This window comes from Tympanuchus pallidicinctus, unplaced genomic scaffold (assembly GCF_026119805.1).
Source record: "Tympanuchus pallidicinctus isolate F22 unplaced genomic scaffold, pur_lepc_1.0 scaffold10, whole genome shotgun sequence".
NCBI lineage: Eukaryota > Metazoa > Chordata > Aves > Galliformes > Phasianidae > Tympanuchus > Tympanuchus pallidicinctus.
Window position 1 is genome coordinate 16,944,641 of NW_026294619.1, and position 27,237 is coordinate 16,971,877.

The 27,237-nt window shown below is 35.2% G+C and overlaps 1 protein-coding gene across 5 annotated transcripts in view; it reads left to right on the top strand.

Moving 5' to 3' along the window:
• Positions 1–27,237, top strand: part of ROBO1 (roundabout guidance receptor 1) — a 690,543-nt gene that overhangs the window by 80,493 nt on the left and 582,813 nt on the right. For all 5 annotated transcript variants that reach the window (XM_052666594.1, XM_052666640.1, XM_052666623.1 and 2 more), the window contains exon 2: positions 6,153–6,293. In XM_052666594.1, coding sequence (XP_052522554.1) covers positions 6,206–6,293 — 88 coding nt within the window. In that variant the 5' untranslated portion in view covers positions 6,153–6,205. The remainder of the gene's footprint in view (positions 1–6,152; positions 6,294–27,237) is intronic.

A 27,237-nucleotide genomic window follows, 5' to 3' on the forward strand; every position in this document is an offset into this window, starting at 1 on the left:
TGGGGCTAAGGGACGAAGTTCTGAACCTAGAAGGGTACAGATCACTGTTACTTTTCTTGAGTGGCTCCAATTCACATAATTATTGGAAATCACTGTTTTGTTTGGATTACATTTTTGTCTGGGTTTTTTTTTTTTTTTTTTTTTTTTTTGCTTGTTTTTTATTTTGCTTTCTCTTTACACTCTATCTTTGACACATTCCAGGTCATGCATCATACCCTGTGTATCTGCTAAATGATTAATATATTGATTCCTTTTGTAGAAAGCATGTTCTATTGCTTGCTGTCTCATTTATGGACTCCTCTCTGAGGAAATGTTGTTGTTGAAGCTGTCCATTGTTCAAAATTCATCTCAGTTTATTTAGCTGGTGAAGTGAAGGAAACATTATAGATTAGCAGAGCTTCTGGTAGAGAGATATGAGACTGGTGGGAGGAAAAAGATTTTTCTTTTGTCGTATGTTTGGTTCTTCTCACTGAGCTTTCATGTGCAGGCAGTTCTGTAGTAGGTATTTAGGATTTAGACTGAAGTCTGGGTTCCTGTTCCTGCCTCCCAGTAGGATTTAGTGGACGAATATGGGCATAGCTTTTTTTTTTTTTAAAAAAAATTATTCTAAGTGAACTACTGCTTAGGCAGTAAATACATCAAGCAAAGAATCAAGTTACTTAAAAATCTCAGTAAGACTGTTTATATGGGTTTGCTGCTTGCCTGGCTAAAAATGCAAATTGAGAGCATAGAGTACATTTTTGTTTTACACAGTGCTTTTCTCTGGATTAAACAAAATGAAAAGCAAAACAAAACTCCACAGCATAAAATGAACACAAATACTGTATTATAAATTGTAAAAACTTTCCTAGCAATTGTTTCTTAAAAAATCAAACATGTTGCTATAGTAAAACTATAGTATAGTAAAGCAAGGTAAACTTTGTGAATATATGCACATGCCAGTTCCCTGGAGCTGTCTACTGAAACTGTCCCTGAAAAGATCACAATCCAGATCCACCAGTGTTCTATGCTACTACCTACTCTGGTTTAAATAGACATATATTTTCATAGCTGATTTTGTCTTAGTAGAGTTGATTTACTTTGTATCCAAAGCTGGCCATTTCTTCCCCCCCCCCCCCCCCCCCACCCCCCCCCCCCCCACCCCCAGTTCATCTACTCTTTTTCATTCTTGTTCCTAATTGGAAACAATGTATGCATTACTTCTCATTCTCCTAGAACTCTAAATAAATTCATTTTAACAAAGACAGGATATTTAAAATCGTAACTTCAGTGATAGGTAACTTTACTGATGATAATGCACAGAAGGAGGATTAAGCTCAAAAGTAGTGTCAGTCTAAACATAAATGGTGAGAAACCTGGAGTCTGACTAATAGACATGGAATTCTGACTAATAGATAGGAAAAGGATTGAATGACTGAGAAGCTCCATCTAATAACAGGAGGCCTAACAATGAATGAAGAGTTTCAAAAATAGCTTGCATTTAAAAGTAGTTTATTTTGTTTCAGAAGGAGTTTCTGTTTCTTATATCTGTAGTAAATTTTTGTTTATTCACTCCAGAATGGTCTTTGGCAACAAACTTCTGATTCATCTTGTAATTAAACTATCTTCTTCAATGCAGTATTTAACAAAGATTGTAAATCTCATAAGAATAATTTAATAGTAAAACTTATTTTCTATAAGTTAAAATCTTGATTGCTTGATTTTTGTGTCCTTCAACTCAAAATCCTGTGAAAATGTAGTCTTAATGAGTTGCTTACTATTTCTGAAAAAAAAAAAAAAAAAAAAAAAAACCACCAAAAACATAAATAGTCAAATTGTTGTTTATTTTGAGTGGTTTTGAGGGAAAATGATTAAAAAAAAAAAAATTAAGGAGAGGGGAGGAGAGAGAAAACCAGGATTGTTTTTGTTGGTGGTGTTTTTTGTTGTTGTTGTTGTGACTTGATATCTTTATTTCTGCTGCTGGGCTGACTGTAGTGATAAATAGCAGTATGCCTGGAAAGTGGTAGAAAATAATTGATTAGACTCTTTCTCTTAATTTACAATAGTGCTTCTTTCTCCTCTGGGTTTGTGCAGTTTAATTTGCAATTGATTCTTTAATGATTATAATGTCATTGAAGAAACAGTGTTTATCTTCATTGTGTAGCATAGACAACACATTGCGCTTGTATCTTTTCTTGCACATTCTGGTGCAGATCTGTACTCATTTAGTATGGTGTTATGCGAGATCTCAGGACAGCTGAAGTTTATATGGCTAGTGCATCCTTATGTCAGGGCAACACTTAATTGGTGGCAGTCCTCGTTCTACGAAATTAGTTTTGTAGTTCAGACATGAAAGACTAATTGAAGGGTAAAATTGGAATATTTAATACAATTATTATAGTCAAAATGTGTTATGACAATGCATGGATATGAATAGAAGTTATAAATACTAGGGTTACTCTGGAATTAATATCTCTTCTGCTATTATTGCCAGTGGCATCAGAGGCAGATGTTGGTAGTATGGTAGTAGAGGCTGAACATAATGTTGGGGGCATCTTTGGTTTCAGCAACCATGAGATAGTGTAGTTCTGGATCTCACATGGAAGAAATAAAGCAGTAAGTAGGATTGCAACCCCAGACTTCAGGAGAGTCAACTTTGACCTCTTCAGGGGCCTACTTGGAGACATCTCATGGGTTAGATTACTGGGAGGTAAGAAGGCCCAAGAGAGCTGATTGACATTCAAGTAGTGCTTATTCCAAGCTCAAGATCAGTGCATCCCTGAGTGTAAGAAATCAGGCAAAAGTGCTAGAAGACATTCATGGATGAGCAAGTATTTCATGGAAAAACTGAAATGGAAGAAGAAAGTCTGTGGAATATGGGAAAGTTCTCTGGCCACTAGAGAAGAATATAGGAATACTGTCAGGTCACACAGGGGTGCAACAAAGAAGGCTAAGATCTACTAAAATCTGGTGAGGGAAATTAGCAATAATGAGAAAGACTTCTTTATGTACGTCAATAGCAAAAGAAAAGCTAGGAGGAAGTGCTGCTGAATGAGACAATTGCCCTGGTAATAGAGGACACAGGAATGAGTTACAAAACACCTTGTTTGCTTCAATATTTACTGCTAACATGGTCCCTCAGGAATCCTAGATCCTTGAGATCAGCGTCTGGGGAAAGGAAGACTTCCCCTTGGTCAAGGAGGATCTAGTCAGGTATTGTGTAGGCAAACTCAATACATACAAATCAAGAGTTCTGATGGATTGTACCCATGAGTACTGAGAGAGCTGGCAGAAGTGATGGTCAGGTTTCTCTCTATCATCTTTGAAAGGTTATGGAGAACAGGAAAGATTTTCAAGGACTAGATAAAGGAGAATGTCTCCCCAGTCTTCAAACAGCAAGAAGGAAGAGCTGGCAACTACAGGCCAGTCAGCCTCACCTCTGTCCCTGGGAAGATGATAGAAATCTTATCCTGGATATCATCACCAAACGGAAGAAAAGAAGGTTATCAGAAATAGTCAATATGGGGAAATCATGCTTGACCAATCTGGTATCCTTTTATGATGTCATGACCAGTTGGGTATGTGAGGGGAGAATAGTAGATGTTGTCGGTCTTGACTTCAGATAGGCTTTTGACATCCTTGTAATGAAGCTTAATAAGTGTGCAGTAGATGAATGGACAGTGAAGTGGACTGAGAACTGGCTGACTGGCAGAGCTCAGACGTGGGATCAGTAGCATAGAGTCTAGTTGGAGGCCTGCAACTAGTAGTGTTCTTCAGGGTTCAGTATTGAGTCTGATCTTATTCAATGTCTTCATCAGTGACCTGAACAAAGGGATAGAGTGCACTATCAGCAAGTTACTGATGATACAAAGCTAGAATGAGTGATTTATACACTAAAATGCTGTGCTGCCATACAGTGGGACCTAGACAGGCTGGTGAGTTGGCCAGAGATTAACCTGATGAGTTTCAGCAAGGACAAGTGCAGAGTCCTACACCTAAGGAGGAATAACAGCATGTATCGGTCTAGATTTTGGGCTGACCTGATGGGAAGGAACTCTGCAGAGAAGGACCTGAGTGTCTTGGTAGACAACAGGTTGGCCACAAGCCAGCAGTGTGCCCTTGTGGACATGAAGGCGAGTGGTATCCTGGGGTGCATTAAAAAAAGTATGGCCAGCAGGTCAATGGAAATGATCCTCCCCTTCTACTTTGCCCTGAGGAGGCTGCATCTGGAGTCCTATGTTCAGTGAGAGAATTTAGTGGAGGGCCACGAAGATGATTAAGGGCCTGGACTATCTCCTGTATGAGAAAAGGCTGGGAGGCCCAGGACTCTTAAATCTGGAGGAGACTGAGGGGCAATCTTATGAATGCATATAATGGATGGTTGTCAAATGAATGGGGCCAGGCTCTTTTCAGTAGTGCCCAGCAACAAGACAAAAGGGCAGTAAACACAAATTAGGACTTAGGAAATTCCATACAAACGTGAGGAAAAAAAAATATGGACTTTGATGGTTACAAAGCACTGGAACAAGCTTTCCAGAGAGGCTGTGGAGTCTCCTTCTCTGGAGATATTCAGAACCTGTCTGGACACTTTCCTGTGTCACCTGCTGTAGAGAATCAGCTTTGGCAGGGAGTTGAACTAGGTGATCTTCAGAGGTCCCTGCCAACCTCTACGATTCTGTGATTCTGTGGTCACGACCAGGTGTCTTTAGAAGATCTCTAAGGATGGAGACTCCACAACATCTCTGAGCAGCCTGTACCAGTGCTCTATCACTCATACAGGAAAGAAATACTTCCTGTTGTATAGACAGAGCTTTTTGAGTTTCAGTTTGTGCCCACTGTCTCTTGTCCTGGTGCTGGGTACCACTGAAAAGAGGCTGGCTATGCCTTTGCACTTTCGTAGCTCTGTTATGTGATTTTGTCAGCTGGCATTTAAGAATCATAACCAAAATTTCTCATTTCAGTATATGTGTTTTCAGTTGCAAGGGAAATAAATACAAGGAGAGAGAAATAAGTGGAGGTATGGTGTTATCAAAGTCCAATGTAATTATATTTTGTTGGACTAGAACTTCATTCATCAGCCTGCCTCTCAGTTCCAATCATGTTCAGTGGTCTCTAATTGTTAGTTGAGGTAAGGCAGTTATGGCTATCTAGTAACTTGACAAATACATGAAATATCATCTCTTTTGTCACCAGGAACTTGATGTGAAGCTCCAGATATTATACAACACATAAATCATTGTGAGCACGTTTTATTTTGAACTGAGATAAAGGCTCTTATCAAAGCAGCAAAGCAATAAAATTATTGCATTTATTTGAAGATTGTATATACTCAAACACATTTGTCTAAAAAACTTTGGATGTTTTTAGAAGCTTATGATTATCTAAAGAATGCCATATGTTATTCAGAAACCTGTAAAGGAAAGGCATTGTTGTACAGATACATATACTGTATATGGGATCTGGAGAGTTCTGGCCAAGAAATACTGAGCGCCAACTAGTTGATGTGCAAGAGAACAAATAGGATGAGCAGAAATTATTTCTGAACTGTGGTGGAGTTGTGAATACTTCTTAACCTACAGTTTTCTGGTTAGAAAAATGAGTCTAAAAGTCACATTTAATCTAAAGATTCTCTTCTTTGAAATTCAATTTTCCTACCAGTCACTTGAGAAGTTTCATCCCTTAATAACACAAACTCACTAGAAAGATCCTTTAACAGCTACATTTATTACTGGGTAAAATTGTCCATAGTCTTTGTTGAGCAAAAACACATCACAAAAAGAGTATTGTTGTAGTTTTAACCTGGGTTTTATAGAAAGCCAAATGCCACTGAAGTACATTTTTTAAACATAAGCAACTATCTTGCTGAATTTCTTAATAGCTTGAGTTAAATCATAACCAGATAGCATGCAGCACTTAAAAAATATATTGAAACTCCTCATTTCTACCTTTAAAACATCTTTTTAGGGGTTGGATGTTCTGTAAGGATATTTAATGTATTTTTGATTGTAGTTTATAACTTTCTAATTGTTAGAAAAAAAAATTGACATATTTACCTTTATGGCTGACTGTACTGAAACCAGCAGACTTTACACAGTTATGCTAGGTAAAAATATTTGGGAGTAACTGAAATTTATCATTAATTCATCTGTTCTTATTTCCATTGCTCAATGCAGGTAGTATTTACGTTAGCGCTGCTGAGCTGGTGTAATGCAAGGAAGGACACATCATGAAATGGAAACATTATCCTTTTTTGGTCATAGTAGCTGCATGCAGCCTTTCCAGATGTCATCACTTACTGGGTCAGCTTATTCCAGGTAGGTACCTTTTATTTAAACATAAATGTTCATATTTTTAAGAATTATTTTTATGATGTCAGTGCAAATACATGCATGTATATACATAAAACTCTCTCTCCGTATGTTCATTGCTGGGGGGGGGATGAGTTTAGTAATTTATGCGCATATCTGTCTATCAAAATGCAGGATTTAATAAGTGCTGTGGTGTCTGTGCTGCAATTAATTGTTTGTCTCTATTATAAAGGGCAATACTAAAAAAAAAAGAAAAAAAAAAAAAAGCCTGAAAATCAAAGTAAGAAAAGATTAAGGTGGCTATTAAAACATCCCTTTGATTAGTGCTGTTGGAGGGGGAAGAATACAGAGTGCAGAAGCTGACTTGAAGATCAAAGAGAATAGGAAATCTATAGAGAACCTTCCTGAAGAAGGAAAATGGCAGGCCATTGCAAATGTGAAGTAGCTGAAATGCTATGTCTTCAGTGAAATTCTGGTAATCATGCCAGTATCCATATGTGAAAAGTATTACTAATGTGGAGAGAGAAGTAATAAGTGTGTTTAAAAAAAAAAAAACAGGAAAATGCTGTCCAGCTTGAAAGAGAAAGCAATGGGTAGCTTGTATAATTCAACAGCAGCGTGCAGTGGTTATGTGGTTGAAGCAAAGTACCAGAAATAAAATGTAGCTTTTTTTTCTTTCTTTAGAACAAATCAGTAAAAACATCTTCTGAGTCATTCTGAATCATTTTCAGTACTTGTAGTGAAAACAAAACAAACTTTGATTGTTACTGATAATAATGTACACTCTTTCAGTAAAATGTGGGAAGAACCAGTAGACATACAAGGAAAATATGAAAGTAACATACTGATTTTTTAGTGTGGTATTTTTCTTTTCTGTTTTGCATTTGGATAGTAATCTAAAGACTGTACTGCATGGATTTCTAACTTGAATACACTGTGCATACAGATTTTTTTTTTGCCTATACAATTCTTCATATATACAAAAGCAACTAGTTCAAACACAAATACTCAGTGAAAAGAGAAAAAGATTTTCCCTTCTAAGATTTGTTGTCCAGTAATGAAAAGTGGCTTACAGAATGTAAATTAGGGAAGTGAGTTGATACTGCTGTTTTTTTTTGTTTTTTTTTTTAATCTAATTTTGTTGGATTCAAATGCATTATGTAGGAGATGCAGAAAGACTGGAATAAAGTAAGATGCAAGTTAAAATTATCATTTTAAAAGTTTGACCTCAGACTTCAAAAACCATTTCAAAGCAATTTGCCTGTCAGAAAGACATCTACTACTCTTTGTAAAAGGAACGCCTGCAGATCCAAATGTATTTGCATGATAGCTCCAACCACTCGCATTGGTTTCAATTTAGTCCTAGTTTTGTAGACACTACTAAAAAGGCTCTTGGCATTGTATTACTTCCTTCAAATTAGTTTCAGAATAAAATCTCAGGTGACATTTTGACTTTGTCCCTGTTTTGAAATTTTCATCACAGATCCAATGCTTGAACCAGGAGATTACCCTGCTTAGCCAGACACTGGTGTGCTCAGTCTAGCTGGCAGGGTGCCAGAAGTGTGAATATCACAAATGATCAAACCTAGCATGGAGGTTGTTTGTTTGTTTTTGTTTTGTTTTTCCTTGAAGCAGTTCAACCCAATCACTTTTTGCTCTTTTCATGTTTTTTTTTTTTACAAAGCTTGTCATTCCTAATTTTTTTTAATTGCACAGAAAGATCTGTGCAAAATCTGAAATGCTTTCATTCACTTAATTGTGGGGGAGAAATAATGCTTCTTTGGAATTCTGCTGTATTCTTAAACACAGATAGAGATAGATACATAGATATAAGAGGAGACAACAGCTTTTTCTGAGAATTGCTTAAAGCAGTAACTGCTAAAACATGTCAGATCACAGCACTGTTAATTGGTATATTGTTGCTTTGTTTTGCATTGTTTGATTTTGGTGAGAAAAATTCCTTCCAAAAATCATTCAATTAATTATTTCTAGATAAATTTTTTCCTTGCTAGAAAAACCTTTAATAATGGAATTTTATTGTTTCAAGCTCTCAAATTCTTAACATCAAGAATTGTTCTGGCTTACTGATGACAAACTCTCAGAAATTTGTTAATGCTTGCCCTAAGAACTAAAATTCTTGACTTCAGTAAAATGTGATGAATTTTAATGATGGTCTTACAACTTTGAAATGTTTGCTGCCATTTTTTCTGAATCTTTTCATATATTCTTGTTGAGTCTCACTCTTTTGCATACGAGGTCCACAGGGAAGTACTGTCTCTCCTCTTTATTAAAATCATGGCTGAGCCTTTCATCTCATGTCATTACATCTTACCTCTAATTCACATATAAAATACACTTGGTGTTCCACTATGGTTGTCTCCTGAGGCATAAAGTACCTCTGCCTTGGCACATCTTTATTTAATCAGGAGTGGAGTATTATCTGGAAGGATGTGATTTTTTATTTTTTTTTTCTTCTTTCCAGTTTTTTGGCATATTTAAAAGCTGAATAACTTGATTGTTGATTTTAAAGTGCTCTGATCTAAGAAAACATGGCATTAACTAATGCTATGTTATGTTTGGATGCATACACTTTTCTCTGCGCTTTCAATTATGTCATTGAAATGTTTTAAAGTTTGCATTTACTACATTGTCAAAAATACTGAAGTGCAACAAAAGAACTTCAAATCCTACAGGTAGAAAAAGTCTTGAATAATTTAAATTGGACATGTTGGTTTTTTTTTTTTTTTTTTTTTTTTTCAGTTTAAATTAATAGAGGTGGGCACAACCTTTTCAAAGTTGTGATTTGATAGCAAAAGCAGTACAAGCATTTCTCATGGACCTGGCTAGGCTTGTGATCAGATCTTTAGAAGGCAGTAGTACTGTGTATGTGAAAGTATCCTCCATCTGAAGTGGAATAGGTGCCACGTATGTGGGATCTAATCAATCTTTGAGGTTTATAGAGATATCTGGAAAAAGGAAATCTTTAAAACCTTATAACAGTTTTTTAATGCTCCTGGTAGATTTAATAATATAATTGCTCTAAGAGAAATCTTGGAAAGTGGAGGATGAAGAGAAAACTTCTTTTGAATTTAGTTTTTTTGAGATTTTCATAGAGGTGTTACAGACCTCCATCATATACAAATTCTGTCTCCCACTAATTGAGTAAATGCTAATCTTATGCCGTTATCCCTAATTTTTAAGTAAAATGGATTGTTTTTCTGATATCTGTTTTGATTCTTAAATGTTAACTGTATTTTTTTCCTCCAGAAAATAGGTTTTTCTGGAGATAAATAACAAAGCACAATGTAAAATATATGCAACAAAATCTACATTTGAGAACAATGTTTCACCAGTGTAAGTTTTATACAGAAAAACCTACAACCTTCTCTGATAATCATAGGAGCTTGCTGGAATCCTGAGGAGAACCAGCCCAGGATTTTGCTTCCTGTGGAGCAGAATATTGCAAAATTCACTTTCCCTAGTACTTCTTGGCTTACTAATAAAACATTGGAGAAAATATCTTCATTATCATAGGTTGTCTCTTTTGACAAGACAGTTATTATTCATAATTAAGCTTTCATAAATGGAGTCTAATGTTTAAGTAGAGTATGTATCTTTTGCTTACCTTTAAAGCCATGCTATGGAGTAAGTTGGGAGCTTTCTTCAAGGTCATCATAACTTACTAACATGAGGAGCCATCTAATTCAGCCTTTTCAAGGATATTATTTGTTTTGTTTTTAAATATAAATTAACTTTTCAGTTCTTCAGAATCTGTGCACTGGATCGGTAATAAAAGCTTACAGATTTGCAGGTGTACTTTGCTACCTGCTTTTCAAAATGCTGGAATTATCTGATTATGGTACTCTAGCTTTATAAGTGTTACATTTTAACAAGAAATTCTATGTTATTGTGGTTTCCCTACTACCTGTGAAGTCATCGTGAAAAGATGGCTCCTAACACTGAGAGATCCTCATTTGCTGCTTCATAAAGATTCATTCTCCTATTGTTTTAAAGTGCCTGAATGAAGTTTTGATTAGATATCCAACATAAATCTCTCAATGATCTGAGTAAGGTGTTGAATTGCTCACTTCAAGAATATACCTAGTTTTACGGTTTTGCAGGCTTTTCTGAGAGCAATATTAAAAAAATGAAATGTTCAGCCCCACTTAATCCACAATTTAACTACTGCCTCTCTTTTGACACTGCGTCAGTGGCAAAGGAAAAAGGATTCAAATTCTGTACAAGCTCCTGTTTGTGGAACTGTAAAGGACTCACTGAGCTAGGGAAATTAAGAGTGACCTGTACTCCCTTGATACTTTTTAAAAAGTAGAGGATGTAGATTTGCATTCCTTCATCTGGAAAGAATAGATTTCACCCATTCTGAGTGAATTATGTAGCAGCTGAGCTGATAGTTAAAAAAATGGCATTTATTTTGATTTTATTTTTCTATCTGTTTGAAACAGTGATGCTCATAATTATTTTGTGGTGGGCTAGTAAGCATTTCAGAGTACCTGGACAGGAAAGTCTAGTTTGTAGGTCAGTGGGGAAATAAGGGAAAGGATAGATACCAAAAACCTCACAACTCATGTAAAATCTGAGCCTTCTCAGGAAGAGGTGTTTTAGTCCCAGAGGAACATTAACTCTAAAGTCAGAAGGACATGATTTATCAGATTTCTACATATCAGTCTCCAATTTCCATTTAAATTCCTCTTATTCTTTAGTTGAATATGAGAGAAAATGAAGATAACCTTTAGCTACTTCTGATTAAAGACATATGTATAAGATTGAAAGTAAGTAGGCACAATTACAGAAAAACTGAGGTTTCAACTCATGTCTGAAGATCATCTTGTCTGATTTTTTGCTCAGAACAATGCTATCATCTGAGTTAATTTGCACAAGGTCTCATCTAGCTGAGTTCTGAGCGTCTTCTAGGATGGAAATTTCATAAACTCTTTGGGGCACTTTGGTGTATTTTTCTTCCTTCCTTAGAGAGAGTTGAAACTTTTAGTATTGTAGTTTGTGACTTTTGCTTCTTGTCCTTCCACTGTGCAAGTCTGGCTGGCTCTCACTTCCACAAGACTTTCTGTAAAGTAGTTGAAGTCTGCAATTACTCTCCTGTCTTAGAGTTCTGTATGCTAAACTAACCCAATTCCCTTAACCTCTCCCTGTTTTTCCATATGTCTCAGCCTCTGATCATCTTAGAGACTCATGGGGATTCTTCCCCATCTTTCTATTTCTCTCTTGGAGCAAATGGTTCAAGAATGGAAGCATTTTTCCATACACAGACTCTTTAATGACAGCTGGATGAAATAAATCGCCCCTTGACCTGTTGATTTTGCTCTCACTGAAGCACCCCCAGATTGTTGGTAGCCTCCTCTCGGCAAAGACATGCTGCCAGCTCAAATTCACCTTACTCACTGGAACCACAGGTTTGTGTCATGTTCTTAACTTCCTGACATATACCTTCTACCCCCAAAAGGATCTGTTGACAAACTACTGGCAAGAAATACTTTATTTTGGTGCACGTTCTCTCATTTTATTTTCACAGGGTTTAATGTATAACAGTATTGACTATAAATTACATCTTTGTGATTCTATTTTGCTGTAAGTTTTGATGAATCTGTAAGTGATGCATAGCAAGGGATGATAATATATTGGTTTTTTTTACGCGTGCCTTCAAGTTTGTAGACAGTGATCGAATTCAGAGAAAGTAGTCAGAAGGGTTAGGCCTCATAGAAGTTAAGGATCTTGTGGAAAGATGTGCTTCTATCATTTGCATCCAATTAACTTGAAGCAGACTCAGATTTAAAAAACAAAAGATAAAATACGTACCTTTTGTTTAGCCCCTACAAAGATGAATCTTGCAGCAAAAATATTTAAGAAGATAGATAAATAACAATTTTCCACTCTTTTTTTCTTTTTTCATCTGTGCTCTCAGAAAGACCAGATTTGTTTGTGTAAGAGCATCGTCCACATTGTAACCTTTTGTGGAGGAAGCAGTACAGCTAAAGTCATCTGATCTCACCACTGTGTATTCCTATGCATATGTATAAAAATTTGTAAATGTATAGACAACATGCATTTATCAGTTGATAACTGACTGAAAAGACATTCTGTCTCATCTGTCCTTTGAAGTGTGGGTTAATATGTCATCTTTGCAAAATATTTGAAAAATGTTCTTAAATCACAGCATTCATGAATTGAATTCTCAGAGTATTTCACTATTTCCTATTCCTTATGGTGTCAGTTTGTTTTTTCCTATTTTTTTTTTCCGGGGAGGTGGGAAGGTAGACAAAGGTTTGGAATTCTTATCAAGTAGAAACGTCATGCCATGAAAGGGGACAAATGTTGAGGCATGAAAAAAAAATCTGGCACATGCCTTGCCTTTCAGAGATTGTCACTGTGTACACTGAGGTCTTAATAAATAAAGATTGCCAGCTGTACTTAATGGCTCCTTTAGTAGCGTTTAAAAAGACATATATAAAGTAATATACTTTATTTAATTGTCTGACTATGTGGAGATAAACCAAGAGGCAGAGTAAGCTGCAAGACACTTAAGGAAGAAATCTGTATTCTTAATCTAGCTGTATATCATGCAACTATTCTGCCTTGATGATGTGACCTCTGTGATGAACCTGGCTAGTAGAGCACATGTGCTGCACCATCTTCCTAATTAAGCCATCAAAATGCACTGGAGCAAACTGAGTGACTTGCATAGACCAGTGTAAGTAATTTTAGTTCCTCTATTGCTTGGTTAATAGAAAGTGGCACTGTTCTAGATTATGACTGATAGAGGTTACGTGCTACAGCTGCTCTTATTGTGCCTGCAGGTAGACCATTTTATAAGCAGTTTCTGTGCATATGTAATAAGGGAACACTTACTTATTTCCCTTTCTTACTTTCTGAGGATGTAGTCACAGAGACATTTCCTCCTCCTTTTTTTTTTTTCCCCCCTAGAATCCCTTATCTACAATTATTCTCAAAGCACAGAGTTAGTCTACTTGTTTTTAATGCAGTAAAGGAACATTTTCCAGAACTGATGTCAAAAAGAAAGGATGTCTACTGAAGCAGATAAAAAAGAAATAAGAAAAAATGTCAGCAGTGACAATTGGACTCTTAAGAAAAAAAGGGGAAATATTTTTGATATGGATTTCATTGGCCTCAGCTTAAGCCTCTGTAAACATGTGGTATGGCTTCTGAACCTTTTATTGTTATTCTTCACGAATAGACTTACTTGAAGATTTAGAGAAGTTTTTTTTTAATTTTTTAATTTTTTTTTTCCTTTCTTAGAAACAGATATACAAAAACTATCAGACTGGCATAGTCAGGCCTTGAAAGTCCCTGGTAGTCATTATAAACTGACTGTAAAAACATCTTCTAGTCTACATAGTTCTGTGGCACTCCAAAGCACGTAGCAAGGCTACTGTAGAGGAGTTTGTGTGTCATAATCTAAGAATGAATTCTCTTGAATTCTGTAATTTCATGAATGTTAATGAAGAATGTATGTGTTTATAGATAATAGAATTTTGATTAGAAATTGTTCTACATAAATTAAAACAAGAATAAGTGATAAATTGTCCCGAGAAAAGTCTTCAGTTTCAAAAGTGCAGAGCAAAATGACATAGTCTCTATTGAATCTAATCTTTATTTAGGTGATCAATCTCTTAGACCTTCAAAGCAACTTAATGACTTTAACATCAGTTATGAAACTTAATTTTAGTCATATCAGTGGAAGAATGTAAGAATTTACAAGGATGTTTTCACACTTATGACTACTCAAGGGGTTTCTGCAGGCTTTTCTATACTTGTTAATTTATTTTTAGTGCTGTGTAATATGGTGCATAGGGATGCTTTATTAAGTATTTTAATAATTGTCAAATGTATTCTACAATTTCTGCCTTGATAAAAGTAGTTTACATAAACTTGTATCTATATATAAGAAAAAAAATCTTTTTTCAGGGACTGCCACCTTAATTTTGCACAAGATTCAAAGAAAATTCCTACTTTTTGTCTAGTCTGAATTTTAAATCATAGTGGAATTGTTGAAACCAAATAAGTCATTTTAAGCTTTTACTCATCCTTAGCTATTGAGTTAGTTTGACACTAACAAGTACTGTATACATTATCATGTTATCAGTACAGCAGTGAGTAAATGACTAGCTGCTGTGTGTTCCTTATTCCATTATTTTTCAAGTTTATATTTTTGTTATTAACAGCTTAAGTATTTTTCCTACATTGACTATTGTATGTTGGTAGTCAAAATAACATGTCAAATACGGTGTGTATATTACTTCCAAATCAATCAACTAAGTTTATTCTGTTGAATGAAAACAAAAACACCTAACCTTACTAATGATTTTTGCTTAAGGCATTCTTGCAGGCTACTGTGAAGATAAAAGACCCTTTAACAGTGATGTGAAGCACATCTGGTTAGCCATTTACTGCTGAGTTTCTATGTTTAGATATTTCTTTAATTACACTTCTGTAGTCTTTTTTCTTCTTCTTTTTCCTCCCCAGTATTTCCCTATGGATAAAATTTAATGATATTATTTATAACTTGCTTTATAAATTAGATCATAAATGACTGAAGTTTATGCCTACATCATTTTGACATGCAGCTGATGTGACCTCCAAGGTCACACTTTTAATACATGAAAATAAAAAGGCAGCTAGGCAACTAATGGTACCTGACAAAGGGATGCACTGCTGGTCTTTTTTCTTTTTCTTCCCTCCCTCTCTCTGTCTTTTATTTGGAGTTATACCCTTCAGGGTTTCTTTTACTTACTGTACTCCCTATTAAGTATGATTAAATTGTTCCCAGTTCTCTGTACGCCCATCTGAATCTTCAGAGTTAAATGCACAGGTGTAAAATTTAAGATTTTCATAGAATTATAGAATGGGCTGGGCTGGAAGGGACCTTAAAGATCACCCAGTTCCAATCCCTTGCCATGGGCACGGCTGCCACTCATCAGCTCAAATTTCCCAGGGTCCTATCTAAGCTGGCCTTAAGTACCTCCAGGGATGGAGCACCAGAACTTCTCTGGGCAGCCTGTGCCAGGGCCTCACCATCCTCTGAGTAAAAATATTCCTTCTAACATCTAGCCTTAATTTCCCCTAATTTACTCTGAAGCCGTTCTCCCTTGTCCTATCACTATCAGACCACGTAAGATGTCAGTCCCCCTCTTGTTTATAAGCTCTCTTTAAGTCTCTTCAAGGCCACAATGAGATCTCCCTAGAGCCTTTTTTTATACAAGCTAACCAATCCTAACTCCGTCAAGCTGTCTTTATAGGAGAGGTGCTCTAGCCCTGTGACTATAATCATTGCCCTCCTCTTGATCTGTTCCATTAGATCCACATCTTTACTGGGGCCACAGGCCTGGATACAGTACTCCAGATGGGGCTTCACAAGAGCTGAGTAGAGGGGGACAATCACCTCCCTCTCCATGTTTGCCATCTCTCTTTTAATGCAGCCCAGGATACCATTGGATTTCTGGGTTGCAAGAGCACACAGCTGGCTTGTGTTCAGTTTTTCATCCACCAGGCCTCCCAACTCCTCTGCAAGGCTGCTCTCAATGAGTTCTTCTCCAAGTCATGTACAGTAAAAAATATTTTATTATATTCAGTAACTCTTCTCTAAAAGTATGGCACCACACTAACACAAAAATGATCACTTGCATGTTTTGAAATTACTCAATGTTTAAGCATGTCTTCCTTCCTTTAATCATATTTGTTGTTAAAACGTAGATTTTAATTCTAGAAATCTGCTACAGATTTAAGCTTCTTTTCCAATTTGGCATGTAACACACAAACATCATGATTTTGAAAAGTGTGATGCTCTAATGATGCTGATTCTGTGATCTCCCCTTGTTACATCTCTAAGTGCAGATTTGTTTATAGTTCGTAGTCGATAAGCTGCATTTCATCTGGTTATCAGTTCAGGACTAAGCATTGTTCTAATTCAGAATTGGACCAAATGGAAAGACCAAAGCCTGTGGATGTTCATGACTGTATCTTCTACTGAGAAACTGAGACATTTGGAATTGGAATTATAAGATTAAAAAAACAAAAAAACAAAAAAACCCTAAATCATTTTTCAGAGGCATGTGTTCAGTTGCCTCTTTCATCTATCCTCTGGTATACACATGCACAGATTCATTATTTTCTAGTTCCTGTTGTTTGTTTTTTTTTTCCTAGTTTTCTAGTTCCTGTTCATTTCTTTTGATTTTTATTATTTGCTTTTATTACTAGACATTACAAACTATTATCATCTGTTTATTATCACAGATGCTTATGATTGGCTTCACTGTAATCTTCAGGTTAGCTTCAACCAACCCTGCACAAAGAAGTTAGCATCTGTTCTAAAATGTCAGCAGTTTGATGGCATGCCCACTTGTATTGGTTTCTCTTTCTACTTTTAAGTTGGAGCTGTTGCGGGGGAGAAAGTCTTTATACTGTTTTAGCATTTGCCTTTAACAAGGTAGTTTTGATATGTCTTAAGTACACAGATCCAAACTGGTACTTGAATCTTATAGGACTCTGTTCTAAATTTTCAAAAAAATGCTGACTATTCTAAGTTAAAACTAGGATTGCAGAAAAACTAGGATTGATGATTACTGTCTATCTTCCTTTCCAGTTTATTTTGCATTTCTTCAAAATATGTCACTTTCAAAATTTCTGTCCTTGAAAGGGCTTGCTGTATAGAGGTCAATATGTTAACTTCAGGTTCATTTCCTTCTAGCATTTACATAGCTTACCCAAATTGAGCTCTCTGCTCTCATGGCTAGATTACTTATGGGACCTGAGCTGCCTTATTTAAGGCTAGCTTGGAAACTCAACATCACACTGCAATCTGCTGTTCTTTCACTATCTGCTGTCTTTATTTCATACTGCAACTTTTCTTGCAAGACTTCATGTTGTTTTATTCTATTGTAGACACTTTCAAAAATTATAGTTTGCAATTGAAATAGACATTAAATTTCTGTGATTTTATTTTTCAAAAGATTCCATTATTACAGCTTTTTGTTTTTTTTTTTTTCCTCCTATGGCTTTTGAAAAACTATACAGACAGTGGCGGTTTTTTTTTTTTTTTTTTTTTTTTAAAAGAAACATTATAAGAGAAAGTTGTGCATGCTTTATCAGGAAATTCTGAATCATCTCGTATTTCAAAGGAATTAAGTATAGTGAGAAAAAGGATGGCTTAGGGTCAGTCGTAGCTTATGATGGTATTCTGTCACTGTCAAGTCTGACTTTGAGCTCTCATTCAAAATATTTAGCCTTTCTATTACTGGAGAAAGTCCAATCCATCTACATTACAGTCATCTTGCAAGAAATAAAGGAAATACCTTGGTCAGCGTTTGCCAAAGAGTCAGTTTTGCTAATTCAGAAGAGCTGTCAGAATCTTGTCATTAGAATCGACTAGTCCATACTCTCATCAAAAGAGAGTGGAGGCAACAATACAGTACACAACTACAGCAGTAATATTTTTATTGAAACTGAAGGAAAATCTAGAGTAAAACTGTTTATTTCTATTCTGATTGCATGAAATCTTTATTATAATAGATGATAATTCATGTACATAGCAAAGCGTGAGCAATATTTTAATACTGCAGATCCAATTTAACAAATTCCATTCAAGTGCCATAGGGCACTTGTAGTCACGATTAAATCTTGCTCATGAACTGATGTGTCAAATCAAAAAGTAAAGTGGTTTTGATGAAGACTTCATCTTCCCATTTTAATCTTTAATACATTTCTGAATAGGGAAAGAATAGCATGGGACAAGAACAGGAAAAAGAGGAAGAGAACAGAGGGATTGGTGCAGAATGGCTGCTAACATAGGAGCAGAAATGACAGGAGGCTGAAAATAAATGTGGGAAGTCCTTCACTACTGTCAGAGAATGATGTTCTACTTGTGCTTTACTGGATTAGATAGTATGAAGGGATCTGTATTTCTGCCTCCTTCAGACTACAAGGCAAAGTATAGAGAAGGAGTTGCTATTCTGAATTTCACATTAAGATGACTCTTAGGACTTACTGCTCAGTCCCAAGAGTTAGAAAGTGCTCCTATTCTGAGTCTGTCTAGTTCCTTCTGATGAAGGACAGTAGGAGAGTTGGCCAAGGAAATGCCGGAGAATGGATGATATAGTGAAAGAAAATCAGAGTAACAATCATAAATGATTAGGTTGTGAAAAGTTTATCACCATTATTTAACTGAATGAATATCTTGTGTCAGCTGAGAACATTTGCACTCGAGGTCTATTTATGTCATATTACCATGTTTACTAAAAGACATAATTTCATGCTGTCCATACTGTCAAAACTTCTTTTGAAGATAAGCTAATGTGTACAATATTACTCTGTACATATACTAGAAATTTCTTTGCACGTATTGTCTTTTTTGTTCTTTTTAATTTGGTTTAGATAGCTTTAACTAGGTGGCAGGGAGGACAGAGGAGGAAGAAGAAAGGAAAATGTGTGCAGAAGGGTATAAAGGAAATGGAAGGGAAGACAAAGGAAGTAATTGCTGAAAGAATTTCAAAGGGGATTTTACAGATACCTAGAAGAATCAAGTTGGGAGAATATAATAGCATAGAGGATCATTTTTTTTATAGATTTACTTGTTATGGGATAATTTCTTTTTCTATCATATTTCTTTAATATGATATTGAGTGCCCTGTGCTTCCAGACTGCAGGAAGGGTATGAGCGTTAAGGAATGCTGATGCTATATTTTCTGTTGTATATACAGTGTACCTACAGAGAGCTGAAGTCCATCCATGCATCTGCCAGTGGTTTTTGAAGTGGTGTTGTGCAAAGAGGCTTCGTTAGAGGTCCACACCTCATTTCGTGAATTGTTTAATTTGACTCTCAGGGCCCTGTTTTCTAGCAACTCTGCACATTCACCATTAGAATTAGACTTAATTAATTTTTCCCATCACAGCAGAATATTACTAGTATGTAAAAAAAATATATTTTAAAATGATATCTGCATTATCTCATTTTATCTGTATGAAAGGCATGGAAAATTTGAGTATTTTGGATAATAGACTTCAATTCCTTTCCATTAATTATAATGGTAGAAATAATATTGTACAGGGAAAAAACTATACTTAATACTTTTGAAGTTCACATACTTAAAAAGCAGAGTGTGCTAAGACAATGTTAAAATAGTACAGCATAAATTTCACTTACACAGTTTTATAGTCTAGCATATGGACTCATTCATAGGTCTGATTTTCTTTGTTTATAGGATTTGGAAAGGAAATATTGATAGCTGTATACCCACAAGTTTCAGAACTACTGTATGTAAAACTTAGAATGTAACTGTTCAGAAATGGCAACTTAACAGTTTTAGTAAGAAAAAAATGAAACCAATCAAACAAACAAAAAAAAACAACTTGAAGAAATGCACAAGTATTTGCAAACAGAAGAAAAAATGTTTATTAATTTCTTCTCAAAACAGGAAATGCTGATTATGCATTTTTCATCGCCGTGCTGACACTTGGTATTCTTCATTAAATTAGTTTCATCAAACTATCTAATGTTTTAGAAACTTGCATTTGAGTGGATTTATGTTCTGAGTATGATATACTTAAGAAGAGACAGTTGCTGCACCCTAGATGTACTGTTGGCTGGAATTGCCCTTTGTAGTTGCCCGTTGTCTCCCTTTGCTAAAGAAAGAGTTTGGATTTAACTTGGATTGAATAAATCCCATCTTTGGTGTCTGCTAAATCTCTTTTGTCAACTGGGCTGCTGCTAGACTAAACAATGGATATACTGTTATTTATTTTGCACGTGTTCATCTTGCAATTGTCCAAGTCAAGGATCAAGAAAAAGAGTACTGTGGCTACATAGTAGCCCACATGTGCCTGAATTCTTTCCAGGAAAACTAAAGCCCTGGGATAAAGACTCTCAGTGCTTGCCTTAAGTAATGATCAAACTGAGGAAGCAGTGCAGGATCCAACAGTTTAGAAGTAGCAGGGCAGTCTTGATCAGGTTTGAGGGGTTTAATGATGAGATGTTACAGAAAATTATTTTTCCTAGCTTATTGTGGCAGCAAGGCTAAAGTATGTAGAAAGCTTGTAGCTCTAGTGCAGAATAGGAAGAGGTATTTGTGAATTATTAGTAAGAGAGGCAATGGCAACATGTAATATATTTCATTACATTGTTTGGACAATGTGCTGTCAGAAGTGAGGAATTTTGAAACCCTTTGGGAAGTCTTCAGCATGATCTTGGAAGGGACTGTGGAGGGAGCCTGCTGCAAATCTTGAAGTGTGAGTCACAAGTTTCAGCAGCTGAGCCAGAGTGTGTCTGGTCTCAGAAGGGGAAAAAGAGTTATGCCTACAGTTTAAACTCCAGACACAGTGCCTGAAAGCTAATCAGTCTCAGGAAACATAAAAGCTCAACAAGTAAAGCATGAGGAAATAAATTAGAGAGTAGTTACAAGGGTCTGAGTTTATTTCAGCTGGCATGTTAAATGGAGGTATCTGAGGTGGGGCCCCTATGCAGACAAGGTTAAATTGGGTTGAATTATTCCTTGATTACTTATGTCTCTGCCTTGACTAAAGAAGGAACCAGTAATGATACCTTGTGAGTGTCTGATGTTAGATTAAGTTTATCAAGTTCATTTTCTCATCTACAGATTTTTTCATCTGAAGAACTTTCTTGGCAAATACTCCAGACTCCCTCTCTAAACTGATAACTGTGTTCTCTCATTTTCTGTTGAGACAGAAACATGTATGCCATGTACAAAGTAGTAGTAGCAGCAAAGTTATGAAGCAGTCTCAGTACTTGCTCAGGTATGGATAATTCTTATTTACACCCCTCAGATCCTCTAGGTTTTTGAGCTGTCTGTTTTGAAGAATAATTTTGAAAAGCCTTAGAGAGAGATGATTAAATTGCAAGCTATTTCTCTTTCTGCTTACTTTTTTTTCCCTTCTGTGGGGGAAGAAACAAACAAACAAGAAAAACAACCAATAAAAAGTATTTAAGGATGCCATTTAAAAGGAGCAACATATGAACGAATTTATTTCCAAGACTTGCTGTGAATAATAAAACATTAGTTCACAGTTTTAAGAATGACAACAAAATGAAATGTTGCAGGTAGATATTGTGGTTAACATTCAGCTTATTAAATGCAACAGGTGTTCTCCCTTGTGAATAGACTCTACTATATTACTTGCGGAAAAGAATGGGAAGAAGTTGAGGTTTTACTCAATAAAACTGCTACCCTCATGCAACCCAAGTGCTGAGTTTTAGAATTTGCTCCTTTAAAAATGTGTATGATATCCTAGTTTTGTGTAAAGCCAATTAATGTATTCCATTTAGTCTGAAAGTTGTGAAGGTTTATTGAAGAAATCTGTCTGTTTTAACTCACTTGGCACATTTTTATAAAATCCTGCTATAACAAAATGATAAATAAGGAGAAAAATTTACTCAGGTTAAGTTTATATATTTTGAGTGCTTCTACCACAACATTGTATCTCTTCCAAATATACGTTTCTATAAGTGCTTTTCTCAGTAGCATTAATATTTTAACATGGTTTTACCCAATTACTTATTCTGCATGAACTTTGTACAAATACTTACTTGTGTTACGGATTAAACTCGATGAGTAACATGATTATTTTACAAAGCAGCCCTATAGCCAGTGGCGTCTTTCTAAATAATGTGATAGCTGAAGAATTCAGAAGTTCAGAAGACTGGAGAACAGAATGTGTCAGCCTTTCTCAAATGCAATGCTGGTGTAAGGGATTACGCACATTATGTGTGTGTGAGATAGGTAGGTTTTTAGAGATTAGTCGTTGGAGAACAGGGGAATAGAGCACTGCAGGGATAAGAATCAGTCTTTGCTGTTAATCGTGATGCATTTGCAAAATTTTTCTTTAAGGTAGTTAGAAAAGTAATCAGAATTTTTCAAGTTCAAGTGTCATTTTAAACTCTGCTTTCTGTTGCATTTTTTTTAAATGACACTGGTGTTTTGAGTAAATTTTTTTAATTGTAAAATGCTTGTTTATTGTAAAACAAACAAACAAACAAAAAACCCAAACAAAAAAAAACCAACAACAAAAAAAAAAACAACCAATAATTGTAAAAATGGTTAAAAATTAAAACAAACCTATATAGGTGCATACATATATGAATGTGACTGGCTATACCTGCTCCAGGGAAAGACTTTAAAAGAAGCAGAAATAAATTTATGGAAAAAGTGTTTTTTAAAATAATAATTCGAAGCAACATAACTAAGTTAAAACTATTTCATTAAACTAATTTAAATTTAAATTCAGGTACTTCTGTACTCTTTCTCATCTTGCAAGCTGCTTGAAATTAAAATGTTGATCTATTCATTTTAAAGGCATCAAAGTAAACCTTTATATCAACTTTACAAACATATCCCAATTCTTTAGTTTGTGAGACATATAGATCGCATTTGCAGAATCTTACATTACAGGTAATAAACTTTCACAACACTATTTCATTTCTTGGTAGCTTGCTTTTTTTACTCTTCCTCCTATACTCCCAATCAGAATTGAGAAATTTTAAATCTTCTCACAACTGCTCATATTTTCTCATATAGATAATCAAAAGCCTATGATATTTTATGAAACACAGTGACTTGATAAAGTGAATTGGGATTTAGAAATCTAATATTTCTGTACTTGTTTTCGTAAATATTGTGTGTCTTTTGGAGAATAAAAATAGACAGGGAAGTATCCTTGGAATTACTGTGGAACCAGTGGAGGTTACAATCCTTGACGATTAATTGCTGCTCATAAATTCACCTTATTTTCTGATTAATGACTCAAGATGTTGATGTTAGTGTTTTATTACTCCTGCATTGTTCCATATTTTGTGAATTATAGGCAATGTTATCACTTGGCATAGCAAGCATAATGAATACACATTATTGCTTTTCCTTTGATACTGTTTATTATACAGACTTCTGCATGAATGATTTTATTTCTCTATTAATAAAAGCCCCTTTAATTTACACATATGAGTCAGTGCCCAAATATGGTTCTGATATAATCTCCATGTTAAGAATGTAATTCAGTATAGTTGATTACTGTAGCATAGTGTATCCATACCTAAGGATATGAAATGCTGTATTATTTACTGATTTCTGAAAATTATATTGCAGAATATAGTCATCAAATTTCAAACTCATTTCAGTGAGGGAGTGGTGATCCCAGTTAATATACTGATAATGAAAAGAAAGAGATGGATGACTTTTAGAACTGACGATCTGGCAATTTCATCATCTCTCAATCACTATTTTGCCATATAGTACTTTTTTTTCTTTCCACTTTTCTTTTGAGATATTGAGCACTACTTCTACTGACGTGTTATTAATGGAACTGCTTAAGACTGAAAGCCATAAAGCCACAGAAAGCCCATCAAGTAATGTCTATTTTTTTATTATGAATTTTGAAGAGCAGAGCTTGTTTGTGTGTTATGTTTTGCAAAACAGTGGTGTCCAAGTACTGCATGTAGCCTCCACTGAAAGGAATGCCAGATTGTTCATACTGTGAAGTTCTTTCCTCTGAACTTAGCAGGGATAATGAGAGCTCAACATTAAAGTATTGTGGAGATGGCTAGCAACAGGAAATTAGAAACTGTTAGATAAATAGCTGAGAAGTGTTTACTAAATACATTTGTGAAATTAAAGAAATGCAACAGAAGAGAGAAGAAAATAAAAGATGGACATCCTAGAGTCCTTACAGGAATATTTTTGGTACATGTTCACTAGCTATCAAAGAGAAAACTTGAAGGCTGGTGATCAGCTCCAGTATGAGAATTGCAGCTGTAGCCCAAAGGCAAGAGAAAAGGAGAAAGAAAGATGGAGCCCTAGAAATAGTACGTTTTACTTTTTAAGAGAAAGATGAGGTAAAAAGAACATTAACTAAAAGATTCAGCTCTGACTGCTGACACGTCTGGTGACATGCATTAACCTTCAGCATGCCAGTTAGGGAGACTTTTTTGCTCAGAAAATACAATTCAGACATGTCAGACAGCCACTGAAGTTTTCTCAAAAGCCTCTAAAGTCACTGTATCTTTTAATAATTCTCCATTAAAACACTTCAGTAACTCAGCCAACTACTGTACATTCAGACAGATGTGCCAGAGAACTTACATGATCACATCTAAACTATTTCTAAATGGATTCCTCAGGAAATAATTATATTAGTGAGTGAATTCAGAGTAAGTGATATACTGTTTAAATTAGTGTAGGGACTAGGACTATTATAAAACTGTAAGATAAGCTCCAGAGGAAGCAAGACAATGAATGGTTATTATTATAGATTGTCTTGTAGAAGAATTATAGAATTTTACACCAGCGTTTTGTATAGAGAAGTTGATCCCCATACAAAAGGATAGTTACTTAATACAGAGAGAGAAATTGATTGAGAGAAATTCCAAATATTTCGCAGTACTTGTTTTTTTATTTTATTTTATTTATTTATTTATATTTCAAATGACCGAGCATAATGATTTAATAGTACAACTTCAAATGAATTCTGGAACAAGATAGGCAATGATCTGGCAATTACCTTCCTTGCCAGTATAATTACCTGTTGAGATACATTCAGTGTAGAATGCTACAAGCTAAAGATTAAGTTTCCTTTTCCGTGGCGTTTTGAGTTTTAGGGGATTTATTCTAATTTGAAACCCATTTTTAGAATATTGAACAAAATCAGTACCAGCCTTCTAGGATTTTCCATATTTTGAGAATTAACTGTGTTGGAATTATAATAATTCCATGCTAATCTTCTGAAAATCAGCAATAGTGAGAAAGTGTTGCAAGTTCATAAAAGAGCACTGCTTTTTCTCTTTGGTAAATAATAATTGAAACCTACAAGAATTTCATGAATATTTCTGAAGGAACAGAGACAAGAAAGATGCACGTGAAATCCATGTTAAAACTGAAGACCCTTATTGAATGTGAGATTCCATCTCCACTGGCCAAGCTTCTGTCATTGCATAAAGGCTAACTTCCCTGATGGCTCAGGTTTTCACAGCATGACCTCAGCAGAACAGTGTTGCAAGACCATTTGAGAACTTTTCTTAGTTTTTTATGTAAATCACAATTACATATATCAAAATTTCCTAATAGACTTTGAAGACTTCAGAAAAATATTCAGTTTAGATCTGCCAAATTATGGAATGAGCAAATTTCATGCCTATAGAATACAGTGGTGAAATGAGGTGGATTCAAAGAGGGGAACTGCCAGATATAATAATGACTATCAGTGGAGAAAGTTCTCTCTATACTTACTTCCTTATAAATGCAGCAGGGGATAAAGGAGAGACAGAAAAGAATGAAGACAAGTCTTCTTGTCTGGACACTTCACAACACTGGATGAAGCAGAATACAGTTGAAAGATTTGGAAAATTGATTCACAGAAGGTAACAGTAATTAACAGTAACATACTGGGTAATAACAATACTAGTAATCACTCAAGCTAAAAGCAGGAAAGGCTTTGGTATGAAAACCTGTAAAAATGTGAGAATGTATCCTCAATTACTTTTATATATCTATTTATAAAATGTTCACTGATATAGAATCCATATAGTCGTTTCAAAAATATGCTTTATTGCCAGTCTGAAGATTCAGAATGAATCCATGAATTCCACTATGATTCCTGTTAATGCTGTCCTGGCATATTTTTCTGTCAGATAACTGATTGCAGTACATAGAGTAATCTACTTAATTTCTCTGGGCATATTTGTAAGTCTTGACTCAGTGTGAAGTTGCTGTGGGAAAGGAGATCTCCATCCAAAAGATGTTCATGCATTATTCATGTTGCAGTCTTTCTGTGCAAGTTAAATCTTACATAGTTGAGAATGTGCATAATGTAAATCATAGCGTGGTACCAGTGAAAACTTCTGAGGAAATTTTAGTTGGATCATGTATTATGTGTGTATGTGTGCAGATGTGTCAGCAGTTCTGGACACCCAAGAGCAGGGTTGGGTTGTTTCTTTCAAGGAACCTATTACATTCCAGGTGAGAGCCTGTCCAAGAAGTTTGTAGTTAGTATGGACTTTACTGGAATTTTAGAGCAGCTCAGATTGGAACAACCCTGGGAGGTCCTTCTGCTCGAAACAGGGTCAGCTGCAAGGTTTTATCAGTTCTTGAAGATTTCCAAGGACTTAGTTTGCACAATTCTGCAAACTTCTTTGGTTATCAGCTATCCTCATGGGAGCACATTCCTTGTATCCAGTTAGAACTTACTTTATGTCAATCAGATTTTCTCCTTTTGTTACTGTGCACTATAGTAAAGGGCTTGAATCCTCACAAATGGATCTTGACTTTTTGTACCAGCATGTAGGTCCATCTATTGTTTCAGAAAAATGTTTCACAGCATTTACAATAGTAAAACAAATCAACTGAGTACATTTCCAATGTACAATTCTTTTTAACGTTTAAATAGAAACAGTTTACATGGCTTATTGAAATATGATCATTGATCACGCACAGTCTTTCCAGTGTGGGACTGGAATTTATCAGAAAGATGATACTTCTGTGATTAATCCTTTAAAATATATATATATATATATATATATATAATATTTTAATTGAAAGAAGATCCATAATGTTTGCATGCTGATCATATTGTGTAATATTGGATTATCTAAACCTATGTTATTTTTTCATTAAAATAAATCTAGAGAATGCGGATTTACTACTTAGGTACCATGATCCTATTTCTTGCTGTGAAATATATTCATTCACAAATATATTCATGCTGTGAAATTAATTGAGAGAAATACTGTCTATTTCAATTTGTCTGCTTTGGCCACTCTAACATATAGGGTGGATAAGCTCTTTCATTTTTTCCTTTTATTTCAGAAAGCTAAAAGTGAGATTTCAAGTGAAAAATGAATACATTCACTCACAAGATTCAGGCTGTGTTTATGAATGGGAAAGGAAATTTATTTCATAGCTTTTCC